The sequence below is a fragment of the Mustela nivalis genome, assembly GCF_964662115.1.
Source record: "Mustela nivalis genome assembly, chromosome: 11".
Taxonomy (NCBI): domain Eukaryota; kingdom Metazoa; phylum Chordata; class Mammalia; order Carnivora; family Mustelidae; genus Mustela; species Mustela nivalis.
This window is the reverse complement of record NC_139030.1, coordinates 97,073,401-97,094,416: the sequence shown is the minus strand read 5'-3', so window position 1 is coordinate 97,094,416 and position 21,016 is coordinate 97,073,401. Positions and strand designations below refer to the sequence as shown.

Sequence of the window (21,016 nt, the reverse complement as noted above, 5' to 3'; positions counted from 1 at the left end):
CTCTCCTTGCCCCTTCGCACCCGGGTCCCCAAGACAAGTTCGTCAAACACAAAGATGGGAAATCCTAACCCAAACTTCTACTTTCAGAGAAGGACATGTGAAAGCAAAAGGAAGACCTCGCCATCCACAGTCAGCATTTCTGCAGCTTTTAACCAGGTATTGAGAGAAATTTCGAGATAATAGTTCAACTTCAAATTAGTAGAATGAATTATAATTTTGGGCACTGATTTCTGGTAAATTTCAAATCTAGTCGAAATAATAATTTTTAGAAACAACATAAACAAAGTGGAGATGCTGAGCTGAAACAGAAGCCTCATTCTTCAGGTGCAAATGCTAAGCCTTGCTGAAACTAGTAGTTCATCAGGATTCTGATGGAGTATTTCTATTTCTGTTGAAACGTACATGGAACTTCTGTTAAAGCAGGAAAATCTTAGCGGACAATTAAAGGCTCCATTTCAGCATCTGCTTTCTGCGTTGTAACAAAATGTTTTCCTTCACATCTCTCACTCAAACATTCGGTAAAAATTATACTGGAAACTACAAAGCCTAGGCTGATCTATCAGATGCCTTCTGGAGCCCACGCACAACACTAGAGAAGAACATGAAATCACACGTTCTGAGAACCATCCAACACAAGAAGGAAACGGGAGCTTCCGCGCCGCCACTGACCGGATCTGAACAGCCTCCACTGGCAGTGAGACGCTGGTGGGCATGCTGAGGTTCCCTTGGGGTACTGCAGGGGGGATGGGTTTTTGGGGTCGACGAGGTCCACGCCTTCTCTTCTTCTTGTGTTTTTTGGTAAGTGCAGGAGGCTTGGTTTTTTTCCTGGGTTTCCTCTGCTGCTGGTGCTGAACTTTACGGGAGCTATCTCCTCTCAAGAAATTATCCTTCGGAATGAATAAATGGGTATTTTTAAACTGAGACGGTTTGGGAAAAACCTAACAGCTACCTGGAAAAAATGCATCACGTAACATTCTATGGAATGCCTAAAGCATCCTGCATGCCTACAGCTATGCACAGCAATAAAGGAACGAATAAAGAATTCATGTTTTAATTTAATTCAAATCAATTCAATATACACGTACAGTTCATCCCATACTCATACCCAGACACCGTGAGACCGTGGCAGGCCGAGGGGGAGGTGCAGGTGGGTAGAAGAGACACAGGAAAAAAGAAGACATTGGGATCGGTGTTGGAGAGTAAAAACATAATGAATGAAACCTAATGCACTCTCAAAGAACTTACTCTTCCATAGGAAAAATAGGAATGCAAGTATACATAAATATAGTACAGAGAAAACAAGGTAATAATGACCTTCTATGGGTATACCAAAGGAGCATCAATTATTTTCAGTTGCATGATTAAAAAGAAATGGCACAATCAAGAAAAAAGAAGAGCAAATAACCATGTATGACTTGTGTTTGGGGTGTGGCATATGGGGGACGGACTGTGGAAGTCTAAGCTGTGAAACTGAGCACCGGATCATGTAGGACTCTGAATGCCGTTAAGGATTTTCAACTTCATCTTCTAGGCAATGGGAAATGACTGTTGATGAAAGGATTAACACAACCTGACAATGTTCTGAAAGGAGTAACTAGGCTCGTAGCAATATAAAGGGACAGACAGACAAGGCAAGTGGAGGGAGGCATTATTTCCAATCAGAAGCCTACTTCAGCGGTCAATACAAGATAAACGACTAAGGCGATGTGAGTGCGATTGGAAAAACAAAGCCCTGTAGGGACAGAATTCTTAAGATTTGACAGCTCCTTGGCTGTGGTGCGGATGAAAGTAAGAGAGCACCTGAAGAAGGCTCTAGGGTTTCTAGGGTTGACTGTTAGATGAGATCACTAGTGGGAACAGAGCACACAGCAGAGTAAGGATTCAGAAGAAAAGTTAAGGAATTCACTTTGGCTCACAATTTGAGGTATGAACATGTCCCAGGAGATAGGAAAAATCAGCGTAAGGGAAAAAGAATGGGGTGGAGATGTAGTCTCAGAAATCACGACATGGTAAAAGTCCTTCCAGTCACTGACCTGGGCCAGGGAGACAAGGTAAAGAGAGAAGGCCGTGGGACTGCAGCGTTATAGAACTGTTCCAACTGAGTGAGTGGAGAGAGGAAGAACCAGCCAGGAAGAACAAGAAATTGACAATATAACCAGCTTTCTTCAGCAGCCACCCTTCCATCTGATTACTGCATTTCACTAGTTCCAAGACACACACTGGAGTATGTCTGCAACTCAGGTGCATCTCACAATAATGGCATCTTACAATTGCTGTTGACCCAGTGATGGTCATGATAGCTGGCACTCCCTACATGCGTGCAAAGAGGGTAACAGTTCTTGGTACTATGGCTGTTAGAGTCTAGGTATGTACATTGTTGCTTTTATATGAAGAAGAAAAACCTAGTGTGTGAAAACACAAAAAGAAACAGGACATACAACTGTCATACTGAAGCAAATACTCATTATTGAAGATCTGATCACAATTCCTTTTTCTTTCTTTTTCAAAGCAACAACCAAATGATAAAGGAATATAACCACAAAGTAGACCAAACTGTGTTCCAGTTGATGTACGTAGAAAACACTGCCTTTCCCAGTCAAGTAATACAGCAGAAACATTAGACCAGCAGCATTAGAAAAGATAAAAATTAGAAAAGATAAAAACCTATGCCTGATTAAGTCTAAAGAAGCTATTTTGATAAATATAAAGCAAAAATTTTAAGTGGTAAGAAATGCACCATGCAGGTGCCTGGGTGGCTCAGTGGGTTAAGCCACTGCCTTCAGCTCAGGTCATGATCTCAGGGTCCTGGGATCGAGTCCCGCATCAGGCTCTCTGCTCAGCGGGGAGCCTGCTTCCTCCTCTCTCTCTCTCTGCCTGCCTCTCTGCCTACTTGTGATCTCTCTCTGTCAAATAAATAAATAAAATCTTTAAAAAAAAAAAAGAAAAAAAAGAAATGCACCATGCCCCATTTTTAAAATCTCTTGGTGGTATATAAAACAATCGTGGCTTTTACAATGGATGCCACCTTTCGTTTAATGAATTCATTAATAACTCATAACAAAATACATAAAGAGTACAGACAACAGTATTTGAAAACTAATAACTAAAACTAGTTATTAAGACTTAAACAAATTTAAGACAAGAAAGAATAAAATTAAAGTATCAATTCAGGAAATCCAAAAGAAGGTGAACACTAGCCAAATATTTGGATCGAAACACAAATACAGACTCCGGTCACAAATGTACAAATTTAGAACACAAACAAAAAAGAAAGGCTGTTTCCCAGCATCTACAGTTCTTTGGCTCAATATTTGAGGTCTACTTTGACTAGATCCAGTATTTAATTCAACAAACAGTATCTGAGCAACCACTGGTACCCACCAGGATGCTGGGCCCCCATCCCAGGCTCTCCCTCTAGGACCAGTGTTCGGTAGGAGAAAGTCTGTCTAGCCCAAGAGCTACATGTCCTACTTGTGAGACACTCGATACCACCTAGCTCTGGTTCTAGATGTGTGTCTTATTCTCCTAAGTTTATGCCTTGTAGCCCAACAATGTTGTGGTCATGTGCTAGGTACTCCACAGAGAACTGCCCCTGACTGAGGCCCTGCCGTCTCCTGGTAGTCCCCCACAGAGCTCCTCTAGGGCGCTGGCACCCCCAGGCCCGGGAGGCTTTCCTCATGCCTTCTGTTCATTGCCTACACTATTCACTCCCAACTTGTTCACGGCCTCCTTTTACCATGTTCTGTGTGTCAGCCTGGACTTCCTGTAGCTTGAGCTGCTTCTACCAATGGCTGTTCTGTCTACTGGTTGAACCTAATTCTTCATTTGAACCCTTCCCAGCCACGTGTCTGTTACTCAACAGTGACTTCCTGGGCATCTTTGTTCTAAACACCAGGGATAAAGCAATGAACAAAAAATGTTCCTGCCTTTGTAGAATTTACATTTTAATAGAGGGATACTGGCAACAGACAAACTAACTGAAAAATCATATAATAGGCTGATGCGGCTGGAACTCCAGAGGTGAAGGGGGTACAAGGTGCAGCTGCAAAGACCAGATCAGCAAGTCTCACAGGCCAGGTGAGAGACCTGGATTTGACTCTGGATGTGATGGAAAGCCACCGGAAGGTTCTGACCGGGAAACTAAAACGATCACGTGTACATTCTCAAAGGCCTGCTCTCATGGCCACATACTGGAGGATTCCAATTATACGACATTCTGGAATATGTAAAAACTATACAGGCAGGAAGACATCAGCGGAGACAGAGGAAGGGGCAGACCGCAGGGGTGGGTGCAGCCCAAGAGAATGTAGGCGGTGAATGGTGCATCTGGATTATGGCGATGGTTACAGGACTGTGTGTGTTGTCCAACTCAGAGAACTGCGGACCAAAAAAAGTGAGTTTTACTGCGTATGAACTCAAATGTCTGCGGGGCAGGGGGGGCCACAGCAAGAGGAAGGGAGACCAGTGTCATCTGGGCAAAGGTGAGGACAACTAAGGCTAGAATGGTGGCAGCCAAGCTGGCACAATGAGTTTGGATTCAAGACTGTCTGAGAGCAGAGCCAAGAGATTTGTACACCATCCACTGTGAGCCTCTCACTGTGGGACTGATGGGCTACAAACGTTTGCTATACTCAGTTGTGACTTTTAACTTAAAACAGTCCCTGATACACATTTAGCTGGTGGCAACACCAGGAGCACAGCCTTGTACTGTTACATCCTGGTCCGGGGGCCATTCGGCTACCCTGATGAACCCCTGAAAGTGCAAAATGCTTACAGAGAGAAAGAATGGTCTTACTCAGCTTTCTACTGCATTATACCTTGCATACTACCTAGCAAATAGTGGCACTCAGCAAGCATCTGGGTAAAAACAAAAAACTGCACTTAATTACAAAAGAAATTGGCTTCTGGCTGAAATTCCATCAAGTATCTATGACATTCACCGAATTGTATATACAAAAAAGCAAAAATCTAGAGAAATGGGGCAAAGGAAATTTGAAAAAAATCTGTTAATCTGTTAAGTGTAAGAAAATGTACCTTGAGGGGGAGGGAGGTATGGAATAGGAATTAATAGTAAACAAAATAACCATATATAAGCAACGACTAAATACCTTCTGGAAAAGTTTTCTTTTAAATGAGGCTATGAAATTAATCCAATTGATTAGGACCAGCATATATATATATTAATATTTTATATACATATTTCTGTATTAACATATATATTTACATACACACACAGTTTTTAACTAATGCAAACAATACTTTTTACTGTGGATTGCTGTCACAAGTTTGAAAGTCTTTGCTGCAGAAAATCAAATCTGAACTCACCATTTTTTTGGCATGTTCTTCACACAGCGGGGTCTGGTGTGTAATGTCGAACACGGGCACAGAGCACTGCTGTCCGTCTGCGAACTTGGCTGTGCAACTTGAGAAAAGCTGCTGAGAGCGGTTCAAGAGGATATCTGTGGTTTTCAAAGTTAGGAATATAACGCACTGAAACTCAAATTATTTAAGTTTTCAATTTTTATATAAAACCTGCTTCTGGGGCGCCTCGGTGGTGTAGTTGGTTAAGCGCCCAACTCTTGGTTTTCGCTCAGGCTGTGGTCTCAGGGGGATGGGAGCAGACTCAGTGCTCAGCAGGGAGTGGGCAAGAGAGCCTCTCCCTCACTGCAGGCCTGCACATGCTCTCTCTCAAAATAAACAAATTAGTCTTTAAGGAAGAAAAAACCTTCTTCTTCCCTTATTTGTGTTTCCTAAGTAATATATTTTCTTATCTATAAAAGGTGAAGAACCAAGCCAACTACTGATGTGAGAAATGATCATTGTTGAATTTATCAGAAGAGACTTCTAAAAGTCTCTTCTTGCTAAAAGTCTCCTAATACGAATCTCCTTTATAGGCATTCTGATTTTTGTTATTCAGAAAAAGCAGGGTCATTTCATTCTTAACACACAACTCCTAGAAAGTCCACTACAATGGTTAGAAAATACCACTTTCTTTTAAGGAAAACTTTCATATATAATCCTCATCAAGAAGAATAAAAATTTTAAGACATAGTTATAAAAGCTCCTCTATCCAAATTTGATTTTTCATTTCCCATTTCCAACATCAAACTCAAACTCACAACTTACGGAAAGTTACTTTTAGATCAAAACTTTATCATTAAACCTGGAACACCAGCTTTACTTGATCAACATTTTTAAACATCCAAACGTTTCGCCCCTAGCTGCATTTCCTCAAGACATATTTCCTACCTATCAAGGGACCACCTTTGTTTTTCCTTTATACTTTAATAGTTAAGGCTATTTATAAAGCCTTGAGTGCATAGAAAGTGCTGCTGAAAAAGTTGTGAAAATTTAATGCCAGGAACAGAAAGGAGGGCAAAAAGTCAAAGATAATAAAGAAGAGCAAGTAATTGCCACTGTATAAATTTTTTAAATGCTACTCAATTTTAAATGTTTAATAAAAGTGAGAGTAATAAGATTTCAAAACCAGCCTGAAGCCCTTTACCGCAGGTTTTCCTCGAGTATATTCTGTCTTAATGTATCTTCTTTCCTAGTCAGTGATGTTTATCTTTCTTCCATTTCAAATCAGCATTATGTTCAATACAAAGAGCAAATTCTTCCCAGGGCAAAAGGGACACCATAAAACTATGTAACTTTCTGGGAAGACTAAAATCAGATTTTGAATAATACAATTTGCCTTCTCCATGAACGGGTGTTGTAGTTGCCTCCTAGAAGCTATGCAGAACCACGGCAAGCACAAGATTTCCTGCAACTGAGTGAGCGCCACCGGAAGAACCTGCTACTTGCTATCAATTTTTCAGATTCTGATATAATTCTTGAAAAAGAATCACAACAGAAGTGGAAAAAATTAATCGGGAGACTTCATGAAAATGCAGTTACACAAAAATTTTAAACACTAAAAATAGTTAAGATTTCAAAAGTCATCCACTCGGCTTAAGAATGAAAATACTAGCCCTGAATGAGTTAATACTTTTCAGTGCACACCCCATTCAGTTAAGGATACGCTGGAAACAGTGTCTGGTGAATGGAAGGGCTTTGTTAGGACATCGTTCACCCTTCACGGTTCCACTGCACGCGGCTGGCTCTATTGCCCTCAACTTGGTCCGGCTCATGCTGAGAAAGCAAAGAGACAAAATTCATTTTTAAAAGAATGCTGGGAGAATCCAGGGCGACTTTACAACACTAGGCTGGCAGGCTGTAACACCAACATTTTACCTTCCTACGTTCATTCAATAAAAAGGTGACTATGAGGTACAATGACCAGTTCCAGTATTTCTCCAATCTGCTGACAAAACCAGTAATTATATATTATCATCAATCTCAACGACGCCTATTTTTTCTTTTTAAAGTGGTATTTTGGTTCCTTTGACGTCAGAAAGGGCCAGTAAGGAGACAAAAAGGGATAAAGAAAAGGAGACTGGATTATCAGACCTAATTCGGAATCTCAGCTCTACCTCTTCCCAGCTGTGTGACCTTGGGCAAGTTACTTAACCTCACTTAAGCCTCAACTTCCCCACCTATAAAGTGGAGATAAGAGTACCTTTGGGGGACAGGTAAGCACCAAAAGATACAACACATCTAAAATACTTATCCTATATGATATGAAATACTTATCATATAGGATAGTTTCATACCTAGTAAATAGTTAATGGTTGTTAGTTCTTGGTATTATTATCCTCATTAGAGTCTGGTCATGTGAAGCTGCTAAATAGTAAATGTGCAAGAAACTTGACCTAATAGAGAAGAAAGGTGTAATGCCGCGGAGAAATGGTTGATTTGCTCTCATCTTCCAAAATGAACTCATTTTGGATATATGTTTTAAACTTCTTAAAATATGTACAATTCCATCTTTCATTAACTGTTACCTCCCCTCCATACACTCAAAATTTAAATATTTGACTCTTACTTTTAAATTCATGAGTAGGCAATGTATTTACATGGTCCCAGAAAAACCAAAGAATAAAAAGCTAGACAACAAAGAGTTGCCTACTTTCAGGGCGCCTGGGTGGCTCAGTGGGTTAAGCATCTGCCTTCCGCTGAGGTCATGATCCCAGGGACCTGGGATCAAGTCCCCAGTCCGACTCCGACCTGGGCTGGGCTGGGAGCCTGCTTCTCCCTCTGCCTGCCGCTCTCCCTGCTCATGCTCTCTCTCTCACACACACACAAATAAATAAATAAAATCTTAAAAAAACAAAAACAAAGAGATTTTTATAAAAGAAATAAAATGTTTTAAAAAGTCTTTCTAGCTACCCTTGTCCCAATTTTCCAGTTCCCACTCCCTCTATAATGAGTATTCGTTTGAATAGTTTGTGGATCTTTCCATAGTTTATTACAAACATTAAAAATTAGAAATATATAATATTCAAGTTTAGAAGTACAAAATTGTCCTGTGATATCTGACTCTTTGAAGCATCACAAACTGGTAGGACTTTACACCTATCTGAGGGTAGACAAGGAAATCTACATGATATGCTGAATCACACGTCAGGCATCACGAATAAAATACCTTTTGAACCGTTTCTATATCTAAGGATGATTTTTTAAAGATTTTATTCATTTATTTGACAGACAGAGATCACAAGTAGGCAGAGAGGCAGGCAGAGTGAGAGGGGGAAGCAGGCTCCCTGCTGAGCAGAGAGCCCGATGTGGGGCTTGATCCCAGGACCCTGAGATCATGACCTGAGCCAAAGGTAGAAGCTTAACCCACTGAGCCACCCAGGCGCCCCTGTATCTGAGGATTTACACTAATCAGAAGGTTATTCAGAACCAAAAGTACGTATGAATCCAAAGAAAATCTAAATAAAATTTCTACTCTAACTTCCATATAAATAGTACATACAAATAGAGAACCAGGTACTGCCATCAAAGGCATTTTAATTAAGGGTTCTGCCAGATGTGTCAGAATCACAAGAGTGGGGAAGGGAGCCAGTAACTTATGTCTCTAAACCGGACAGACTATTTCAAATAAATGAAGCCATACTATTTTGGCAGCCTACCCCAATTCTCTTGGTCTAGATTTAAATAGAAGGCATTTCTCTATATTGAATAGATTATTTTTGTGGAACACTTCAAGTATCTGCTCAGCCATTCACCAAGCCTCGGGTACAATACAGTCCCTCGCTTTTTCTTTATCCTAGACTTTGAAGGGAACTACCGGTTTCATTTTGTAAAATTGCTGGTATGTTCCAACTCGCCAATCTTTCTCTTAAACGGTAACATAAACTCGAAGTCAGAATTTCAATACCCCCTCCCCCGGATGATTAAGATAAAAATGCCTGATGTTAGACAGATTTTTATGATCCGAATAATCTCAACAAAACAAAAGGAGAATTACTAAAACATTTTGATGTTTTTAATGTGAAAACACCTACTAGGAGTTTCCCTTTTGTGTGATTAGATCTCCCTTTTACAATAAAATTTCTACACAAACAACACTAGTCTCTGCAGGACTGTGGCTACAAGATAACTAGATCTGAGTTTACATACTTAAGCTATTTCAGTGGTTTAGTCCACACATTCACCAATATATATGACAAAGCTCTTAGATGAGAAAGAATAATGTTATTCAGTTTAGATCCAAACTCTATGTTAAAGGATATCTACTAAAAGGCAGTCATCAAAATTTTAACTTCTAAAACATTTAAAGGCAACTTTTTAAATGTCTTTTGTGGAACCAGTCTTTGAAAGCAAAAACATCAAACAGAGGACATTATCCAACTAACAGCTGATTTTTGTGAGCCTGAAATATAACTTAAGTAAAGCAGTAAACTACCCATCACCAACAAAGGATTATGGCACACTGTTAAGTGATTATCAGAGAGGCTCTGACTAATAAAGTTTTTACTAATCAGTTTCTGAGTGACAGAAACAAATGACATCAAATTAATAATTAGAGTTTGTATTTGTTTAGTAATATTTAATTATCATGAATTTTTTTAAAAAATCACTAATGAAGGTTTGGGAAATGTTTTAGAAAAAAAAAGGGGGGGTGAGGGGGATTCTGCCAGTTAAAAATCATAGATAGATACAGTCTTCTACACAGATACCGAGTGTCTCAAACTCAGAGGACAGTCCCTTACATCTTTGACAAGATCCTAATAATATACTAGATTCAATGTATATTATTAGGAACCCCTGGTTCCACAAATGCTCTACACAGACAGCTTCACGCCAGACAAAACTGGTCTCTACTGAAATTGTACACTTGAAAGCATTATCTAATGTAAATGTTAGATATCATTATTTCAAAACCTATGTTAAACCAAGTGAATTCTTTCGACAAATAGAGAACAGACACTCTTCACTTGTTTAATTCTACCCATTCATTCGTCAATACCAGAGACTTAAGAACAAAATGTACATTGTTCCTGCCCTTGCAAAAATGACTGTCTAGCTTGGGGCGCCTGGGTGGCTCTGTCGGTTGTCTGCCTTCGCCTCAGGCCATAATCTCAGGGTCCTGGGATCCAATTCTGTGTCCGGCTCCCTGCTCAGCAGGAAGTCTGCTTCTCCCTCTCCCTCTGCCTCCACTGCCCCCACTGCTTGTGCTCTCTCTCAAAATAAATAAAACCTTAAAAAAGAAGAGACTGTCTAGCCTGACAGAAATATTAGTACACAACTGGACAGTGAAGCAGAGTACGAAACACAATAAGCATATGTAATTGGGGACCTAATGTAGTGGAACCTGGAAATGTTTCTCTAAGAAAAGTTAAGTCTCTTGAGTATGGAAGCTAAGATTTAAAGGACATTCTAGGGGCGCCTGGGTGGCTCAGTGGGTTAAAGCCTCTGCCTTCGGCTCAGGTCATGATCCCAGGGTTCTGGGATCGAGCCCCGCATTGGTCTCTCTGTTTCTCAGGGGGCCTGCTTCCTCCTCTTTCTCTGCCTGCCTCTCTGTCTGCTTGTGATCTCTGTCAAATAAATAAAATCTTTAAAAAAAAAAAAAAAGATTTAAAGGACATTCTAGAACGGACACTACCTCCCCCCTACACAGGAGTCGGGGCTCTAAGAGTGAGTAATATACTGCAGGCAGCGGTCATTACGTAGTATAATAGTATACGTATTATAATAGTATACGTATTACTTCGTATACAAGACACACACACACCAAGTTTCAAACAACTCTAAACGTCCTATGCAGCAGAATACTCTTAGGGGTAGAGTATCTTTCTGATATATGCAACTGAAAAATAGGTTATTTTTTATAACAAATATTAACAAAAACCAAAATACGTAAAACCAAAATGACATTTCAAAAAATATATAGGTACATAAGAAATATGATCAGAGGCTATAAATAAAGGGTTTTTTAAGTTTTGTTTTAAACTCCTTTTCCTCAGTGACTCATGATCACTAGAGGAAAATTTTTTTAAACTTTCATTTATCAATAATCCTACCCTCTTGAGAAAGCTACTGCTAATATTATGGTATACAAACTCATAAAAGTGTCTGTGTGTGTGTGTGTATTTCAAGGTTGTTATCTGAAAAAAATAGTAAGTAAAAATTGTGAAATAATAAACTCCATAAAAAGCTATGTCTTCTGGGGCATCTGGGTGGCTCAGTTGGTTAAGCATCTGCCTTTGGCTCAGGTCATGATCTCGGGATCCTGGGATCCAGCCCTGCATTGGGCTCCCTGCTCAGTGGGGGAGCCTGATTCTCCCTCTGCCCGCCTCTCCATGTGTGCTCTCTCTCTCTCTCAAATAAGTAATAAAAATCTTTAAAAAAAAGAACTATGCCTTCTAATCTGAAAAAAATAATTTTCAAAAAATAATTAAGGAAATAACCTTAATTAAATGTGAAGATATTTTGGAAAATTTTAATTCAATTAAGCTAGCTTGTTTTTAAAGATTTTATTTATTTATTTAGCAGAGAGAGAACATAAGCTCGCTTGTGAGGCTGAAGGAGAAGCCGACTCCCTGCTGAGCAGGGAGCCCAACACGCGGTGCTCATTCCCACAACCCTGGGATCATGAGCTGAGCTGAAGGCAGACGCCTAATGACTGAGCCACCCAGGCGCCTCTTAAGCTAGTATTTTTAAAGGTATATAAATAACTAATTATGATTTAAGATTTCACCACCTAAACTGATTTCCAAAATGATAACACCATCAATTTCTTCATTGAACTATCAGGTAACTTCTACATGTCCAATTTATGGATTTTCAGACAATAACATACTACGCACACATTATAAACCATATTTTTGAAACAAGTTTTTGAGAATATAGGTGAATGGCTGTATGATATATTTTTAAGGGAAAAAATGGGCACATTGCTTTTAAATAACATAGACCCAGTTTTACTTAAATATATACAGAAAACAGAGAAAGCCCAAGGGCTGACATCCATATTACAAAGCCATTAAGAGCCATGTTTTAAAGAATTTGTATCATGAGAAAACGGTTATAATCCAATGTTACATGGGCAAAATTAGGAAATAAAATATACCTAGGGCATGATCTCAATTTTGCTTTTTAATACAAATACATGGCTCAGTGGAAGATTTCATACATACACACACACACACACACATGTACACACACACAGAGAAAAAAGACTACAAGGAAATAATCAAAATGTTCACAGTGCTCATTCTCTGTTCTGTGCACGGTGATATTACGGAAACCCCCTCCTCCCATTTTTTTTTATATTTTCTAGATTTACAATACAACAAATACTTGGACTAATAATATAAACAGAAAAGATTCTCTCCCCCCCCCAAAGAAATGCAATGTAATGAAGTCTTCTGAAGACATAATATGCAGGATAATGGAGATACTAACAGAAAATACGCTGGGAACAAAATTTTTTTTTAAATGTAAGTAAAAATATAAAATACTATTTCTCTAGTAAGAAAAAAAAACTGTAAATATCACTTTTAAATAATACATGAAATCTCTAAGCATTGTGATTGTTTTGGCATTCTCAAATACTTTACCCAATAAATTCTCATCAAACTCTGGCAAAGTGACGGCAATACTTTTACGGGCAGCTCGTGGCGATGATCTCTTACCACGTGATGTTAAATTTTCTTTGAGCGATGAAAACAAAACGCAATGCTCAAATATTTCAGGCTTAGATGCCCACTGTCGGCGGCGCCTCAACGAGCCTGTGGCAACCCAGAGAAAACGGAGCGGGCGGCGGCGGCGCGGGGCTCTCACCTGGTCCGGCCGCACGCAGCGCGCTGCAGCTCCTGCATCAGCTGGCCGGTGCACTCCGGCTCGCGGCTGGCCGCCTGCAGCAAAGCTTTCCTAAACGTGTGCCGGCATTTCTTTTGACGAGATTCTGCCCGCTCCAGGCGGCAGAGGTGCTTATATTTCTGCTGAAAGTAAGTGCAAAGTTGGGTCACCCTGGAGCTCCTACTCTCCGTATCATCGTCATCGGACCTGGAGAAAGCAGGGAGACAGGGGAGGGACTGATGAAACGTCCGGCTCGGTTTAGAGAGGGGGAAAGCGGGTCAAGAAGCGGGTCGGAGGCACAAGGGTCACAATTTGGGGCAGGTGAGCACATCACAAAATTCGAGGAGAGAATTCCGGTGGGGCTGAAAGGAAGGACACTATTTCGACAATGAAGAAGGCAGCAGAGCCCACCCAGCGCTTTCAGACGCTTCACCTCTCCAGCATGTCAATATCAACACAGCGCATCAGGGTCTTTCAAATGTTAAGGGACTTGGGGTTCCTGCGAAGAAAACAGTTTCTTTACCTTTACTTACCAAAACGTCTGAGAAAATGACACGGCAGTTATGCGGAAACACTCAGTGTAATTTCATAACAGGTCATACCAGAAACGGAACAGTGAATTCCACCAGTGCCTTATCAAAGAGCTGCCTTTTTACATGTACTGTTTTTTGTTGTTAGGGTTTTTTTAAAGATTTTATTTATTTATTTGGCAGACAGAACACAAGTAGGCAGAAAGAGAGGGAGAGACAGGCTCTCCACTGAGCAGGGAGCCCAATGTGGGGCTGGAGCCCAATGTGGGGTTCGAGCCCAAGATCCCGGGATCATGACCAGAGCTGAAGGCAGCCGCTTAACCAACTGAGCCATCCAGGCGCCCATACATGTTGTTTTTAACTCCCCTTTACCTGCTCAACACTTAAGAGAATGTGGATTGTAGGGGTCACAATCATTCTATAATAATTATTTTTAAATATTTTATTTATTTATTTGACACAGAGAGAGAGCGAGCGAGAGATCACAAGTAGGCAGAGAGGCAGGCAGAGAGAGGGGGAAGCAGGCTCCCCGCTGAGCAGAGCCGGATACGGGACTCGATCCCAGGACCCTGAGATCATGACCTGAGCTGAAGGCAGAGGCTTTAACCCACTGAGCCACCCAGGCGCCCCCATCCTATAATAATTTTCATTATTTTCTTAACATGAGATACCATTTTTAAAAAAAGATTTTTTTAAAAATTTGAGAAAGAGAGAGGAAGCAGAGCAGGAGAGAGGGCAAGGGGCAGAAGGAGAGGGAGAAGCAAACTCCCCGCTGAGCTCAATACCAGGACTCCAGGACCATGACCTAAGCCAAAGGCAGACACTTTAAGGGACTTAGCCAGCCATGAACTCCCCACTTTGCAAATTTCTGGTCTAAGAAATAAGCCCTAAGAAACATGTTCTCTTCAGTATAGCAGCTACTACAAAAACACCAAGTGAAGGATCTTACTTCAATCTTTTATTTAACATTCAACATTTGCTATTATGTCTATTACACAGAGTCCTATAAAAAAGAAAAAAAATTTAAGCAGTTTGCAATGCAGTTTAGACGAGATAAACAGATCCCCAAAGTTAAACAATTCAAAAGACAATCAAAACAATAACTAATAACAGTAACAATAACTAAAAACAACAACTAAAACAATGGGGCAGGCTGACCAATGACTCAAATATCTGATCTCCAATTAGAAAAATCTAGGAGTTTTTCACAATTTGAGATCCCAAGACCTACCCTAAATCTACTGAACCAGAATTTCCACGGAATGGGGCCCAGGAATCTTTATTTTGAATTGTTCCCTGAAGTCCCACACCAGGTTTTCATTTGGGAGTCCCAGTCGAGCCGGTAGATACTATAAATATCTTCAATGTGAGGCAGAGAACATAGAGAGGTCTAGGTATGGCGCACCGGCTACTGAAGTTCACGAGCAAGATTGTTGGATGAGAGGCTCAGCAGAGGAGATGCCAACAGAACCGAACTGTGAAGAAAGGGTAGAATTTGAAGAAAAAGGTACCTCACAAGGATAAACGAATACAAGCCGGGCTTCAGAGATGGACAGGACAGAGAACATGAAGTACTAAGTAGCTTGCTTCGGCTAAGACGTGGCGTACACAGGGGAGTGCAGTGGGTAAGGCAAACTTTCTACACCTAACCTTTATTCTACCAGCAGTGAAGAACCTCATAGAGTTTGAAGAAAACAGATAACAATAATAGAACCGTGCACAAGGAAGACTGCACTGACAGGCAGAATGAGGAAGACGGGCGCCTGGGTGGTCGTGATCTCAGGATCTCTGGGATCGAGCCCCGCATCGGGCGGTCTACTCAGCGGGGAGCCTGCTTCCTCCTCTCTCTCTCTGCCTACTTGTGATCTCTGTCTGTCAAATAAATAAATAAATAAATCTTAAAAAAAAAAAAAAAGAAGTGAGGAAGTGATAGGAAAGAGGGCAGGGAGGAAATTAGTATAAAACTCCAGGAAACAGGTACCAAGAGCCCACACGAGGGCAGCAGCAGCCGGACTGCAGAAGAGGAAAGGGATCCTGCACGTATGAAAGGCAGACCTTGTCACCCGGCATGGGAGGATGCGAGGGACACTCATCATGTGGCCATTTCCGTACAGGGAAGAAGAACACGAGCAGACCCGGGGCAGGAAATACATCGCATTTCAGACGTGAAGAAGGCAGAGTGCAGATGAGGTGTCCATCAGCAGTGGGACAAACTGCTGGAAATGATAAAGAGGCGCCCAAGAACGAAGGGACTGACTTCCGAGCCAGCCGCTGGCCAACTCAAGGACGGGCGGCACTGCAACTGAAAGGCCACAGAGATAGTGGAAAGAACAAGACCATTACCATAAGGCCATTACCATAGAAGAATCAGCTCAATTTGGTGCCTGGATATGAAGGATAAGAAGTTGATAATGGGGCGCCTGGGTGGATCAGTGGGCTGAGCCTCTGCCTTCGGCTCAGGTCATGATCTCAGGGTCCTGGGATCGAGTCCCGCATCGGGCTCTCTGCTCAGCAGGGAGCCTGCTTCCTCCTCTCTCTCTGTCTGCCTCTCTGCCTACTTGTGGTCTCGCTCTATCAAATAAATAAATAAAATCTTTAAAAAAAAAAAAAAAGAAAGAAAGTCGATAATGACTCAATGACTTTGAACTTGCATAACTAGGAGAATGGAAGGGCTATTAATAGAAAAAAGAAAGAGAGGAGAAACTGCAAGTCTTAAAGGGAGAGTAAAGCTCAGGTAGGTTATCACTTGCCAAAGCTGTTATTTGGAAAGACTCTCTTACGGCGGGGAGGACACACCAGATCGACAGTTCTCAAGTTGACAGTGAAAGCACAGATGCACCTGGATGTTGAGGCATGCGCCATCATTGTAATAAAAATTTTCAGGGGCACCTGGGTGGCTCAGTGGGTTAAAGCCTCTGTCTTCGGCTCAGGTCATGATCCCAGAGTCCTGGGATCGAGTCCCGCATTGGGCTCTCTGCTCAGCAAGGAGCCTGTTCCAACCCCCTCTGCCTGCCTCTCTGCCTACTTATGATCTCTGCCTGTCAAGTAAATAAATAAAATCTTTTAAAAAAATTTTTTTTCAAAGCTTATGCAGAAGTTTCACGCTTCTCTTGCTGAAGACCAGTAAGACGCAGTCTGCAGACCCGCACAGGTCCACGGACTGTCCCCGGTGTGTCCTTAACTAGAAAATCTCCAACATGCCTCCCACTTCCAAGATGCTGGTAACACTCGTATTTCACACCTGGCTGTGGAGGAAGAGTAGCATTCCAGGCAGAGTAAGGCCAGCGGCCACTGTTTCCCAGCAGCGACAGGCCTGCCGCCTACTGCATTCTCAGTATTCTCTCTCCCCATCTGTGCAATGAAGGAGAGCGGGCTCACCTACCTCCCAAGGTTGGGAAGAGAACGGAAAGAAATGACCTAACTGAAATCACAATACAAGCATAAGTATTATTATTAGATACCGAAACCCGTATCTATTATCTAGAATCAAATCACTTATTGAATACATACATGCAAAAAACTCCTGGCCTAAACACTTTTACCTTGAGCTCTAAAAACAGTCAAAGAAAAAAATAATGCAAATCACACACAAAATATTCCAACTGTCCAAAAAGAGAGGAATTTTTTTTTTTAAGATTTTATTTATTTATTTTAGAGAGAGATCGAGCATACAAGCAGGGGAAAGAAATCTCCAGCTAACTCCACACTAAGCATGGAGCCCAATGCAGGGCTCGACCCCACAACCCCAATATCATGACCTGAGTCATAATCAGGAGTCTGATAATATACCAACTGAGCCACCCTCGTGCCCCAAGGGAATATTCTTTTAATTAAGCCAACCTAAACTTGACACCAAAAACTTATTAACAAGGACAATATAACAAAAGGAAAATTATAGGAAAATCTTATTAATGACTTCAGAGGCAAAATATATTAATAAGTTGAATCTAGCAGCATAGAAGAACAAGAAGTATCCAATCTGGGTTAATTAATGTAGGAACGCAACAATTATTTTTCAGTCTGATCTTACTAGATCGCTCTCCTGCAGAAAAACAATTTATTCTTCTTTCCTTTCATCTTCCAACTTGCTGCTGCCTTGCTTCCTCCCGTTGTTTTCCTCCTTTTCTTCTCTCTCTCCCCAGACCTCATCATCAGTATGGAAATTCTTCATGTTCATAACTTCAACACCACTTAAATACTGAAGACACGAGTTTGTTCTCTAGCCCATACATACCTCACAGTTACATTTCAGACACAAGGTATTTATCTGGCGTGCACACCCACATCTAACTAACCCAGAAATGCTGGAATTAGGCAGAGAACTGGGGAGGAGAGAGGGGCACAGAAGGCGGCATCTGAAGACCTACAGGGGCCTTTCAGTTCTTCACTTGAGCACTGATCAGTGCAGGAGGGTGTGAACCGCCTGGAAAGAGAAGGCCAGACTCCCGCAGAGCAGGCCTAGTTTGTGTTTTCATCATTCAAGGGGAAACACCTGCAACTTGCTGGGCACTGCGTAGGCCACTCAGGAGCAGACCGCCGCCGAAGTGGGGGTAAAATGAGCCCTCCGCTAAAGGCCGCTATGGCCCTATTTCATGAAATCTAAAAGGCGAGACTCTCATTTATTTCTAAGTATTTTAACTATGTCCCCAAACAAAGCTCTTAAAGGAAGACAAAATACCAGAATCAAGTAAGTAAAATTAACAATGTCTGGCATCTAATAAGAAATTATCACATTCAGGGGTACCTGAGTGGCTCAGTGGGTTAAAGCCTCTACCTTCACCTCAGGTCATGATCTCAGGGTCCTGGGATCGAGCCCCACATCGGGCTCTCTGCTCAGCAAGGAGCCTGCTTCCCCCTCTGTCTCTCTCTCTGCCTGCCTCTCTGCCTACTTGTGATCTCTGTCAAATAAATAAATAAAACCTTTTAAAAAAGAAATTATCACACTCAAAGAAACAGAAAACTAGGACCCATAAGAAAGAAAAATCAGGGGCGCCTGGGTGGCTCAGAGGGTTAAGCCTCTGCCTTCGGCTCAGGTCATGATCTCAGGGTCCTGGGATCGAGTCCCGCATCGGGCTCTCTGCTCAGCAGGGAGCCTGCTTCCTCCTCTCTCTCTCTCTCTGCCTGCCTCTCTACCTGCTTGTGATCTCTGTCTGTCAAATAAATAAATAAATAAATCTTAAAAAAAAAAAGAAAGAAAGAAAGAAAGAAAAATCAAACAGAAACAGATGTAGAAATTATATAGATGACAGAATTAGTAAACCAAGAATCAAAGAACAGTTATTATAATCATATTTCACATGTTTGAGAAGGTAAAGTAATCATGACTGCATTAAGGAGAGACATGGACAATATTCCAAAACAAACTTCTAGAGATTAAAAATACAATGTCTAATATGAAAAAACAGACTGAATGGGATTGATGGCTGGTTAGATGCCACAAAAGGAAAGATTAATGAACCTGAAGATAGCTCTAGAAACTTTTCAAAATGAAACACAAGGGTGCTTGGGTGGCTCAGATGTTTCAGCATCTGTCTTTGGCTCAGGTCGTGATCCCAGGGTCCTGGGATCAAAACTCGAATTGGGCTCCTAGCTTCGCGGGGAGCCTGCTTCTCCCTCTCCCTCTGCTGTTCCCCCTGCTTGTGCTCTCTCGCTCTGTCAAATAAGTAAATAAAATATTTTTTAAAAAGAAAGAAAGAAAGAAAGAAAGAAAAGAAACACAGGAAAAAATAGACTGGGGAGAAAAATGAATGCAGTGTAAGTTTTTTAAAAAGTGAACGGAAGATCAATAATGGAATAATTTCAAGTGACCTAAAATATGCCTAACTAAGTCTCTCAAATAGAAGGGAGAAGAAAAATAACTCAAGAAAACTAGGGTAACATTTTTCTAAATTTCATGAAAATCATAAACCTACAGATCCAAAAAGGTCAATGAATCACAAGCACAAGAAACAAAGAAAAAGAATTACACAACTGGTTTAAAACTACGGATGATGGGTATTATACTAAGAGAAATCAGTCAGAGAAGACAAGTAACATATTTCACTTATAGGTAGAATCTAAAAAACCAACCCAAACAAAGCAGGAATAGACCCATGAATAGAGAGGACAAACTGGTGGTTGCCAGAGGGAGAAAGGTACGGAGACGGGCAAAATGGAATAAAAAAGAGAGGGAGGTGCAGACTTCCAGTGATGCCGTAAGTCATGAGAACAAAAGGTACAGCCTAAGGAATACAGTCGATGGTAGAAGGGTTGTATGGTGACGAAAAGGAGTTACACTTGTGGTGAACAGAGTGTAACATATAGACTTGTCAAATCACTGTTAGACGCCTGAAACTAATCCAACATTATGGGTCAATTATACTTCAATTAAAAAATTTTAAAAGGCATGTAAGGACGCTTGGGTGGCTCAGTCAGTTTAGTGCCCAACCCTTGATTTCAGCTCAGGTCATGATCTCAGGGTTGTGAGATTGAGTCCCACGTCAGTCTCCACGCCAGGCTCCCTCTCGCTCTGCACCTCCCCCAACAATGGCATAGTCAATTATACCTCAATAAAATTTTTTAAAATGAAGGCAAAAGAAAGACTTTTCCAGGCATAAAAGCTAAAAGAATTCACTACCAGAAGAGCGGCACTACAAGAAATGTTCAAGTGAACCATTCACACAGAAAGAAAATGACATCATATAGAAATATGGCACTAGTCAAAGAAGAACGAACCCAAGAAATTGTAAATATATGGGTGCAATACAAAAGAGTATTTTTCTTTTAAATACCCTTAAAAGACAATTAACTGCTTAAATACAACAGCAATGCATTAAGGAAATTGTAACACATGTAGACGGGAATGTACAGCACCAAACGTCTATGGTAGGAAACAAGGAAGATCCCAGGTTTATGCTATCCCCTCAAAAACTTGAAAAAGACAAACAAATGAAACCAAAACAAAGAAGGAAATAATACAGATAAGAACAGAAAGCGATGAAATAAAGCTGAAGGAGAATCAATGAAACTAAAAGCTGGTTCTTTAAAAACCAATGAAAAAGAATAGAAAATGAACAAAGAGACATATAGATTCATGCCAAGGGTTCCAACGCAAGATCAACAATGTTTTCAATAGCACTGGTTCAAGAGAAGATCCACACGGGAAAAAATTGTCCTTAGCACCACACCTCACATTATATATAAATTATACAAAAATAAATTTCTACAAAGATTGTCAGTAAAACAATAAAGCTTCTAGAAGATAGTATTAGAGAACAGTTTCATGACTGTGAAGCTGTGGGGTAAGGAATGATTTC

At 41.0% G+C, this 21,016-nt stretch overlaps 1 protein-coding gene across 11 annotated transcripts in view; it reads right to left on the bottom strand.

Moving 5' to 3' along the window:
• INO80D (INO80 complex subunit D) overlaps nucleotides 1–21,016 on the bottom strand; it is a 69,094-nt gene that overhangs the window by 14,590 nt on the left and 33,488 nt on the right. For all 11 annotated transcript variants that reach the window (XM_082689126.1, XM_082689125.1, XM_082689124.1 and 8 more), the window contains 4 exons: nucleotides 13,174–13,398; nucleotides 7,025–7,134; nucleotides 5,326–5,459; nucleotides 670–887 (listed from right to left, as the gene is read on the bottom strand). In XM_082689126.1, the coding sequence (XP_082545252.1) occupies nucleotides 670–887; nucleotides 5,326–5,459; nucleotides 7,025–7,134; nucleotides 13,174–13,398 (687 nt within the window). The remainder of the gene's footprint in view (nucleotides 1–669; nucleotides 888–5,325; nucleotides 5,460–7,024; nucleotides 7,135–13,173; nucleotides 13,399–21,016) is intronic.